This window comes from Delphinus delphis, chromosome 5, assembly GCF_949987515.2.
Source record: "Delphinus delphis chromosome 5, mDelDel1.2, whole genome shotgun sequence".
In the NCBI taxonomy this organism is placed as follows: domain Eukaryota; kingdom Metazoa; phylum Chordata; class Mammalia; order Artiodactyla; family Delphinidae; genus Delphinus; species Delphinus delphis.
In genome coordinates, this window is record NC_082687.1 from 73,658,125 (window position 1) to 73,669,347 (window position 11,223).

Below are 11,223 nucleotides of genomic sequence, written 5' to 3' on the forward strand. Positions count from 1 at the left end.
GAAAACATAGAATTAATTTGTATACATACATGCTTTCTGGTGAATTCCTAAAAGATGGAAGTTTTCTGCCTGGTTGCCTTATTTTCTCCCATCTGATGTCCTGGAACATGCTCTATGATTCGTCCACCCTCTTCCACATGCATTATAAATATACAATAGGAAAGACGTTGTCCACACACCATCCAAATCGCAAAGCCAAGTATTTAGTATGCAACTCAAGGAGACTCTACCAACACCATTATCATCATCATCACCATCATCATCAACATCATCATCATCATCATCATCACAGTACTGGTGGCTAACATTCACTGGATTCTTTGCAGGTGCCAAGCACTGTGTTAATCGCTTTGCATATGCTATTGTTTATTAGTTAATAATTGTCTCACAGTGCCAGAAATACAAAGAGTTTCTATTATGAAACATGTGTATCAAAATATGCAAAAGATGTTAAAATTCTAAAATGCTAGGAGAATGTCTATATCAGTGATCTTCACACTTGGGGATGCTGTGGCTGGTTTCCTTTTATGTTCTGGGGAAGTAAATCCTGTCTGTGTTATTTTCTTAGTGCAGGTGAGTGCGAAAGACTGCTGCCTGCAGCAATCTTTTGGAGAAACCCAAGGACACATTTATTTTTTAATTCTCTGGTTGAGAGAACTGTTGGTTCTGAGTTGAGCCTCTGGTGGACAGTGGCTTTACTGTGCTGGGATAATTTGGACGCAGCATTAAATAAAGCAATCAAAAAGAAAATTCCTCTGAAACTCTCACTGGTATTTAATATTTTATTCATTCCCATGTTATTGTGCTTTGCCTGTGGTAAAACAGCCTCCAAGGAGTGAGGCATTAGGGGGCTGACAAGCGTTTTCCCATGAATTGCTACTACAATACAATGGCATTTTGTTTGCTGTTTTGTTTCCTTGTCTTCTAACATTCTTTCTGACTTTCAAGGAAAAAAAGAAGAAGAAAAAGAAACCCTCCTATGAATGGCAAAGAAAAGGAAAGAAAAGTTTCTTTTAAACTTTCAACCTTTTTCATTTGGTACTTGGTAGCATGTAAACATTTTGTTTCTCATGGTATATGTGCTAGTAGTCTCTTCCCTTTTTTGTGCTCTAAATGGCCTCCCCCCCCCTTTTTACCACATAGCATTGCCTTTCCATTATTGATTCAGAAAATCAGCAGGGGAAAAAAAATCAACCGTGTACACATATTAAGAAAGAGAAGTCACAGGAAGATAGATCAAACCATCCATCTATCCATGTGGCCATTTATCTATCAATCCATCTCGCTACCCACCGCCTCTATTAAAATAAATAGCGGGCACTGTACACATTGCTGGTTGGCTGAAGTTGTGATCTGGACAAAAGGTCTGTTTGGGAAAAGGATGCTGAAGCTCTAATTCTATTTGTGCCGGTTGAAAATCAGGAGGGGTTTTTCTACACTTCACTTTTATTAGATTATTTCTTATAGATGGTTTCTTTTTTCCTCCCAGACGCGTGGTGGAGGCTGCTGAAGCAGTTGGTCTATAGTTGGAATAATTAAATTAACCATTTGGTACAACTTTTAGGGGAGAGCTCGCGTGTAGAAAGCACAACTCGGAACAAAACAGGGCGCTGGGGCTGGGGCTCCGGCCTGGCCCAGCCCCTCACGCCTTTCATCTTCGGGTCAGAATCAGGATCACGGGGCACAAAAGACCCGCACAGGGGACGATGGGCCAGGGATGATGGGGGGGTGGGGCAAAGAGAGGGACAGTAACACGGAACAAACTAAACCTACAAGGCCTACAAAGGCGAAAATGAAGTCAAGCGCATTCGTTCATCGGACCGTGCGGTGCCGGTGCCGAAAGGTCTCCTGGTACAAAGAGAAGGAGGCGCACAGCATCCTGAGCCAGAGAGGCCAGGCACCAGGGGGCGCCTGCAGACAGGCCGGGGCCGGGCCCGGCACCTGGGAGAGGGTGGGCGCGGTGGGTCGGAGGAGGCTGGGATTCGAAGCCGGTGGGAGCCTCGGACCGCAGGGCGGGGAGAGATCCGGCGCCGGGCGGGCCCGGGGGCAGCGGAGAGCGCGAGCCGGTGCCCTGCACTGGCAGCTGCTGGGCCTGCCCCTCGGCGGCTCCCCCGGGCGCCCCCGCGGCCTCGCACTTCCCTCGCCCTCGCCCCTTGGCGGGCTCCTCCCCCCGGTCCTCGTCTTCTCCAGGAGTCACCCTCCGACGCCTCTTCAACACCCAGCTCCCCTGAGCTGCACACCTCACTCCCCACGCCAACCTCCCCTGCGCACAGGAACTGCCTCCAGGCACCGACTAAACCCCAAAGTTCTACATCTTCACCGAAGACTCATCCTCAAAAGAGGTCGAAATAAACCCCGCTCCTCCCAGCTCCCCGCACACTCCAGGTTCGCGGTTCGCCTCCGCCCCAATGGGGTCTGGGGACTGTCTGCAAATTAGGACCCGAAGGGGGATTGGCCGGCACTCATTTCGGGTGTAGGGCCGGGCCCGGGCGCGGAGCAGCGGCGCGGGGCGCGTGCGCTCTATACCCAGTTGAGACACAACCCCGGGTGCGCCCAGGCGCGGGCGCCAAGAGCGGTGTGAGCCTGGTTATTGGCAAGCGTGGGCCTTGGAGCCAAAACGCATCCCCTCCAGGACACCTCATGTCTTTCTCTTTTCCACAGAAGCGCGTAAACCCCATATAAGCGGGAGGAGCGGGCTAGCGGGGTTCCACGCAGGCCTATGCTCCCAGCAGCCACATCCCCCGAGTGTGCGCCTGGGGCGGCGGTGTCGCGTTGGGAGAGCCAGGAAGCTCCCCTGAAAAGTCCAAGAGAAACCTGGACAATTGCAGCCTTGTGCTTGACAATCTATCCCCCACCTCCCAGGGCGGGGGGGTAAGTCAGGGTGGGGAAAGTCTATGTGCAGCGTCCGAAGGGGCACAGCCGCCTCCCGATCCAAAGGCAGATTCATATTCATGAGAGCGGGATAAATAAAGACAAATCCCCACAGTAATAACACTTGGATTCGCATCCGTCTTTGCTGGCCTTTAGGTTTAGGGGACTGAAGACAGATGTTTGCATCTCTTTTCTCCTCTTGTCTGGTGACCATAAAGAAGAACCATTTAGAGCGCTGCAATTTGTTTCCCGCCGCAGTACAACCTTGTACACATTTATTTTCATTTCACCCCGTGCACAAAAAAGTGCACAGTGGTCACCAAGGGCCCTTCTTTATCAAATACGCATTGTACAACATACAACTGCAATAAAACTATCAGCCCTCCCCATAAAACTATCACCAAGCTCCTCGGCGGGTCCCACCGCCTGCACTCCCGACTTCAGTGCTTCCTCATGTCCAGAGGACGAGCCATCACCTGAAATCAGCCTGAAACTCACCCAGCGGAGAAGCACGAGGTTGGGGGGCCGCTGTCCCTCTTTAATCCATTACGGCGTCCGCTGCAGTTTAGTGCGCAATAAAACACGGTGGCAGTGGAGAGCGGGCGCCCATCCACTCCCCGGCACTAGCATCGAATTAAACCACTTAGTTTGGCAAACACTGAACGCCTAAATGCCCCTATAAAGACTTTATGAGTTTGTTACTTTAATTACTGACTTGTTACAGAGCACATAAAGGGGGTAATGAATGCAATAAAACTAATTATGTGCACATTTAATTCATATAAAATATCCAGGGTTTGTTTACACCACACGGCGATTCAACTCAGCATTCCTCCTCTTGTCCACCGAGAGGAAGGATTTAATGAAATAGTTTCCCTTATTCTGCTACAGCCTAACGAACCAAATGAAAATTACCCTCCGCTTAAATCATGAGGCCACCGAGGTCCACAAATCACGGCTCGTTTCTTTGTCTGTGCCTCGCTGCCAGCACCCAAGAGCCTGGGGTGTTGGACAAGAAAAGTCCCCGACCTGGAGCCTGGGCATTTAAAGAGCAAGGATTTCGTTCACTGCAGTCAGCAAACCTAAAGGGCAAGCAGACAGCAATCCTCTTTCGAAGGTTCGGGTCTTTGGAGAATTGTGGGTACCTGAAAAACTGGAGGCGGAAAAAAAAAAAAAAAGAAAAAGAAAGGAGAGCACCCGAGAGGAATGGAAGAGGAGGCACATTTGGGGACACTTCATGCCCGCTTGCCGGTTAAACAGAGTAATTAAAAGCAACAACCACACAAACCAACAAAATGCAAACCTCACGCTAATGGAGAAAAACCCAGAACTGAGCGCAAAGAAGCCATTGGTTGAGAGTCCAGATGTTTTATATTCAAGAGCTTTACCTGGATGTTCTTTTATTTTTTAAATGGCTGGGTAAGCGGAGTCTCTAGAAAAGCACATTAAGTCAAGACAAGAAATGCAATTTATAAGATGCTTTTTAAAAAAAACAACCCTCTACCAGGTGTATTTTAAAGAAATCCACTTATCGTTCACATACTTGGCCCACTTACTCTATGTTACAGGGCGCCTGAGTCTTGCCAATGTCCTAGTGCTTTATAACATTTCATGCACTTCAGGGGGTAGGCTTGTTGTTAAATTGAGCGTGTAACGCTCTTACAAAACAGGTTTTCTATGACATCAAGGTTTGTTCTCCCTAACTGAGAAAAAGAGAGAGAGAGAGAGAGAGAGAGAGAGAGAGAGGGAGAGAGAGAGAGAAGAAGGGGGAAAACACACACACTATCTCAATTTATGCCTAAGGTATATGATCAGTTAAAAAGGCTTAAAAGCTCAGGGAAATTGGATCAGGGAGAATCGTCACCCAACTTTCATTATTTCCAAGTAGTGTGATTGAATTAAAGGGCAGGGAGCTGGTTAGAAGGGAGGATCAGGGGCTCAGTGCGTAATGGTGTGGTATTAAATTCTAATTAGAGATGCAGGAATCAATGATAGGGAGGTTGGACAGCTCAGTTCCCCAGTGCCAGCCCAATAGACGGATGAGTTATTGTCATGTAAAAAGCGCCAGCAATAAGACCAACCGCTTTGCTATTGTCCAAGTGGAAAGAGCCAAGTTTATTATGAGGACTATATGCTCTAGAGACCTCAGACAAGGCATCTCATAGGAGGCTTTTTCATAAAACTAGGCTCTGCTGGTAGTAAGGAGGCCAGTTTGGAGGCAGGCGTTGAGCTGTGCACATCTCCCCACTCCAGCCACCTTCTCCATCCTCATCTTTTATTTCCTTTTTCCACTTGGCTGAGCCATCCAGAGCCTTTTCAATGTATAAAATGGAATATTCTTACCTCAATTCCTCTGCCTACGAGTCCTGTATGGCCGGGATGGACACCTCGAGCCTGGCTTCAGCCTATGCTGACTTCAGTTCCTGCAGCCAGGCCAGTGGCTTCCAGTATAACCCGATAAGGACCACTTTTGGGGCCACGTCCGGCTGCCCGTCCCTCACGCCAGGATCCTGCAGCCTCGGCACCCTCAGGGACCACCAGAGCAGTCCGTACGCCGCAGGTAAGGACCGCCAGCTTTCTCAGCTGAGGAAGCCGCCTTTCCGCTCGTATATAGGAAGCCTTGATTGCATTTGAAAATGGAAATGTGTTTAGTATTTACCAAACGAAATTTGCTTACACAAATGAAAGAATTTATCACGTTAGAAGCGATTGCAGGGAGGGGTAATTCACTTACAGGGTTACACTATCCTAGTCACACCCGAACCGCCAACAAAATTATCTTAAGCTGCCAAAATGATAGGCATAATTTATTTACTTTGCGATGAGACGTAAAGCTTAGAAAATAATTAAATAACAAAGAGTAAAGCTCATTACCGGCAGTGTCTCTTTTTTTAAGATCCGACAGCGGCTCACACCTCTTTGGCGGGTCATTTTTCTGATTCTTTCTTTCTTTTCTTTTCTTTTCTTTTCTTTTTGCAGCGCTATCCCCCAACTTTTGGGCCGGGTCAACTTTTGAGAAATAAAAAGTTTCAACTGTGGGAGGGTTTGGTAACTTCATCCCTGGCTTCCTGATATTCCGACTGAGGTTTTCGGAACCTTTTCTTCTCTCGTTCTTCCTCATCAAAGCATTCCCGTGTCCCCGGCCTTCAGCCGTCTCCAGCGCGCTACTTCAACCCATCCAAAGGCGCTTGTGCCCGGAGGGACCCCACCACAGCCCGAAGTCTGCGCCCCTGTTTCCGTGTATAGCTAATTTGCTCGGGTTTTTCTCGCCAGCTCCTCTCGGCCACTCTCCCGCGCCGGTGTCGGCGGCGGCGGCTCCAGCACCACCTGACCTCTGGAGTCCCCACATTCCGGCTCTGCGGCTCGCGCGCTCCAGACCATTTTGCTCATACTCTGTCCCCTCTGTTGTCTTCCAGTTCCTTACAAGCTCTTCACGGATCACGGCGGCCTCAACGAGAAGCGCAAGCAGCGGCGCATCCGCACCACTTTCACTAGTGCGCAGCTGAAAGAGCTGGAGAGGGTCTTCGCGGAGACGCACTACCCCGACATCTACACCCGGGAGGAGCTGGCCCTGAAGATCGACCTCACCGAGGCGCGAGTCCAGGTACGCGCGCCCGGAAGCCGATCCGGCTTTGCAGCATCGCGCGGGGCAGGGGTGCAGTGCGGGTGATTCTACTGAAGGTCCGAGCTCTCCGGCCTCTCCTGAGAGGCCAGGTCCAGAGGGGCCGTGCGCGCGAGGAAGGGTTAGGGAGCGCGTTCTTGGCTATAAATTCGCAGCTGCAAAGTGCTCCCACCCCAGCTAGCGCCGCAGAGGCATTCAGGGGCCATGGGAGAGCCATTTCGGGGACAGGGAGTGCCCTGGGGGAGGAGTGCAGACTTTGCCTCCGTAGTATAAGTAGTTTTGCCAAATCCCTCCTAACTCAAGAGCTTTTAACTCGGAGCTAATGGCGTAAAGGTGCAGGTGCATTTTCCCGGGAACTGTGACTTACAGCAGATTTGCAAAGGGTCTGGGATTCTATGTAGGTCAAGATCCGCGCGGTACTCTAACCTTTTAGGGACACAGGTGCGCTCAAGAGCTGGCCGTGGCGGCTCTGCCCGTGAGCCCCCCAATGGAGGGGCGGTACGCACCAACGCTAGCTCTTCCAGGCCCAAAGACCAAGATGGGCAGTAGGTTCCAAGCCCAGAGCCCCCCCCCCCCCCGCCCCCGCCTTCTGTCTACCACTCAGAGTTTAACTTGAGACCTGAGGCCTAGAGGCGACGGCGAGTTTGGAGTGGCTCAGGAAGTAGACTGAGCAAAGGTCCGTCCAAATAAGGGCTTCCATTTTAGGGCCTTTCTGGGAGCTGCAGCCTTTTCACCTCTCCTGCAAGCCACCATTTCCGGGACATGCTCAAGTCGCCCTAAGAAAGTTTCTCAAAAGATGCACCAGCCACAGGCGCGGGAGTATCCGCGGCGCGTGGAGTTTAAAACAAGCTGAAATGGAACGTGGGCCGCCCTAACCGCTTTTCTTTCCCGTTTGCTTCTTTCTCTTGCTGCTTCGCCGCCTCTCTTCTCCTCTCGGGCCAGGTGTGGTTCCAGAACCGCCGCGCCAAGTTCCGCAAGCAGGAGCGCGCGGCCGCGGCTGCAGCGGCCGCGGCCAAGAACGGCTCCTCGGGCAAGAAGTCCGACTCCTCCCGGGACGACGAGAGCAAAGAGGCCAAGAGCACCGATCCGGACAGCACTGGGGGCCCGGGCCCCAACCCCAACCCCACTCCCAGCTGCGGGGCGACTGGCGGCGGCGGCGGCGGCGGGCCCAGCCCCGCAGGAGCCCCGGGGGCGGCGGGGCCGGGGGGGCCGGGAGGCGAACCCGGCAAGAGCGGCGCTGCGGCGGCGGCGGCGGCGGCTGCAGCGGCGGCGGCGGCGGCGGCGGCGGCGGCGGCCGGAGGCCTGGCTGCGGCCGGGGGCCCTGGACAAGGCTGGGCTCCCGGCCCCGGGCCCATCACCTCCATTCCGGATTCGCTCGGGGGCCCGTTCGCCAGCGTCCTATCTTCGCTCCAAAGACCCAACGGTGCCAAAGCCGCCTTAGTGAAGAGCAGTATGTTCTGATCTGGGATCCTGCGGCGGCGGCGGCGGCGGCGGCGGCAGCGGGCGAGCCGGGGCCTGGCGGGCGAGTGGGCGAGCGGGTAGGCCCAAGGCTGTTGTCGCTGCTGCCGTGGCTTTTTCCTTGAGAGCCTAAAGTAATCGCGATAAGAATAAAGAGAAAACGGCGTCGCCTCCATTTCAACCCCACTCCTACCCCCTTCCTTAACCCCAAACCAAACCAAACTAAACAACACACCTCCCTGGCTTCGCACCTGCCTCAGGGCCGCGCAGACGGGCCAGGGCTCCGCTTGCCGCCGGGGAGGTGTGAGCGGCGCGGCCTGGACTCGGGGGGAATCTCAGGGGGCTGTGTCTGCGTGTCGGTGTATGTCTGTCTCGGGGAATGTGTGTCTGTGGCCCGAGAAGGGTGACAGGGAGAGAGGGGTGGGAGGCCACAACCAACTCAGTGACTTGCTTAGAAAAAGAAAAAAGTAATCAAAACTTCCCCCAATTAAAAAAAAAAAAGGAAGTAACAATTTTTTTAAAAACCGAAAGTTTTTAAAATCTAAGAAAAAAAATAAAACAAAGTAAGGGGGGGGAAGAGGGAAGCTGCGGCTGGCACTGTCTGAGGGATCCATGTTGCGAATTCCTAAATTCATCCGCGCCCCCACCCCACCTCCACCCCGGACAGCACAGACTCCCTTGGGGCTCCTCTTGAGGGAGAGTAGGAAGGCCTTCCAGACGCCCCGCTTCCCCTCTTGTCCTTGGATTCGGGCCGCTGCGGCGACGATTCGTGCAGATGGTCCCCGCGGCCAAGGTGACTTCCTCTCGCCCGCTTGCCAGCCCCACCTCGTCGAACAGCATCCCGCCATCTGCGCATCCGAACCGCGCACAGTTGCAGCTCGCAACCTGAATCTGTGCAGCCACTCGGCCCTGAAAGATGCCCTATACATGAAATGCCTTTTCATCCTCAAACTCTGCAAACGATGTCACATAACTCGCAACTCTTCCCTTTTTTTCTCTCTTGACACCCCAACCGGCATTTTCTTCCACCAGCTTTTACTGAACTTTTTGGCACTGCTTTGGATTGGAGTCAATTGCAGTCCACGCAAATGGCTGCAGAGAGATCTACCCAGCAAGGAAAAGAGGCGCACACAAGTTTGCAGAAGTGTCTCTGCATTTCTGTTTGATCCGAAATGGACGCACATCCTGTATGGTGGATGGACTGTATATTGATGATTCCATTCTTCTCGCAGTTTAGACATCTCTGTTGGGATTTTTTGTTTATTTGTTTTTCATTTTAAAAGGCACAAACTATAGATATTAGTTGAATGTTGAGGCTTTAACTTTTTTGGTGTCTTTCTACAACTGTGTTCTGTGACTCAATTGTATCGTGTTAATATCAGTACAGACCGTCTCCTCTACGTGACCGTATAATGTTTTTCTCTTCTTGTAGTCTCTATGGTGTGTCTTTATGGAATAATAAGGTTCTCACGGGTTCAATTCCTTTGTGTTTAGAGAGACCACGGTTCAGACAATGGTATATATTTTTGTTATCAGGTGCATGTCTGTCTGATTTCTTTTTTATTTTTTCCTTCTTGTTGGACTATGTTTGTGAACATAAGCGTCATAAGTTATGTTTCAGATTTTCGAATTTATTTATATGTGTTAAATGAATGCTTCTATTTAAAAGGGAAATATTTCTACATGTGCATATAGTTTTCCAAGAGTGTACCATTAACTTGATTGTTGATAATAAAAACAAAAAGCAAGTCTAGCAACTGAACTATTCCGACCTTTTCTTGACTCATTTTTGCTTGACTTTTTTAAAAAAGTTAATTTAAAAACGATAACGGAGGACAGAGGAAATTGTACAGAATATCTAGAAGCCGCTGCGGCTCTGGAAACCTAGGTGGGTTGGCGAATCTAAGTTCATGCGGCTAAATCCAGCCAATATAAAATTGAGTGCTTGGGACAGCAGGCGGGATTCTTCTGGTCCATTTTTACTTCTTTCCCAGTCACAGAGCACAAAAGAAGACGAGGGCGTTGATAAAAGTGCTCAGATCCGTGCCTAGGCTGCGGCTCCGGCTCCGAGGACTCGGTAACCGAGGAAGCAGGGTTAGGCAGCCTTCTAATTCCCAGCTTTGACAAGCACTCGAAAGTGCGGCGTGCAGGCGCCTTCGGGACCGATGGCGTCCGGGGAGGGCCAGGCGGTCCAGCCTCCTTAAGCCCCCAAAACTGCTGGCACCCAGAGACACCAGGGTGGGTGGGTGTGGTCTTTGCGTGGACGGGTGCATCTGGAAGGCACCAGCCGGAGAGCAGCTCTGCCATGTTGGTATGTTTGGAGAAATAACATCTACAACAACTGGAATTAGCGAGCACTTGCCTGTACTAGGTTGTGTTCTCCATACATTATCTCATCTACCCCTCAAAACAACCTCAGGAAGCAGGTGCAATTCCTATCCCTATTTTCTTTTAAACAGATGAGGAAGCTGAGGCAACAGAGAGGTTAACTTGCCCAAGAGGTTCTCGTGTATGAGGGATGGCGCCAGTCTTTGAGCCCAAGAAATCTGATTCCAGAGCCTGCCCTTTAACTATACCGGTGGTTCCCAAAGTGTGGTCCCTGGACCAGCGGCCTCAGCATCACCTGGGAACTTGTTAGACCCACGAATTCTTAGACCCCCATCTGAGACCTACTGAATCAGAAACTCTGGGAGTGAGGCCCAGCCATCTGTGTTTCACAAGCCCTATAGAGGATATGAGAACCACTGAACTACACTATAATAAACCCAAATGGGAAGGTTCCAGCATTGGAACTGCATTGGGAACAGGTGTGTTTGTGCATGGTGGGGATGGGAGCAGTTCTGGAAGCTTCAGTGACACCCTTTGGGAAAGAAGGAATCATCACCACAGACCCAAGATGGAATTCTGCCTCCTTCTTGGACTGTTCGGCTGGGTCAACTTCTTCAAGCAGTTGCCCGTGTGGACTTTTGGTACTTACCTTGGTACCTTTCTGGTTGGGCTCTATCAATGGAGGAGCCAGCTTCCCTCATTTGAGTGGAGGCCACAGTCTGCCAACTCTGGTCTAAGGATTAGCAGCTGATCTGGTTTGAATTTATCAGAGCTTCTCACTTTAAGAATCCAAATATAGTGTGCATCAGATTAGGCAGGTTCACCAAAAAATTTGAAACCTTTGGGTCTTATCAAACTTCCAATCGTTTTTCTAAAAAACTTTTAAATAGTCTTTAAAAAATCTGTCTCTAAATGGCCTTCAGTAAATTCTCCAAGACAGCATT

At 50.8% G+C, this 11,223-nt stretch overlaps 1 protein-coding gene across 1 annotated transcript; it reads left to right on the forward strand.

The window, feature by feature from the left end:
• The first annotated feature begins 5,190 nt into the window (after positions 1 to 5,190).
• PHOX2B (paired like homeobox 2B) lies at positions 5,191 to 7,954 on the forward strand. Its single transcript, XM_060011759.1, has 3 exons — positions 5,191 to 5,431; positions 6,288 to 6,475; positions 7,436 to 7,954. Exons 1-3 carry the CDS (start codon positions 5,191 to 5,193, stop codon positions 7,952 to 7,954), a joined length of 948 nt encoding a protein of 315 aa, XP_059867742.1.
• The last annotated feature ends 3,269 nt before the right edge of the window (positions 7,955 to 11,223 follow it).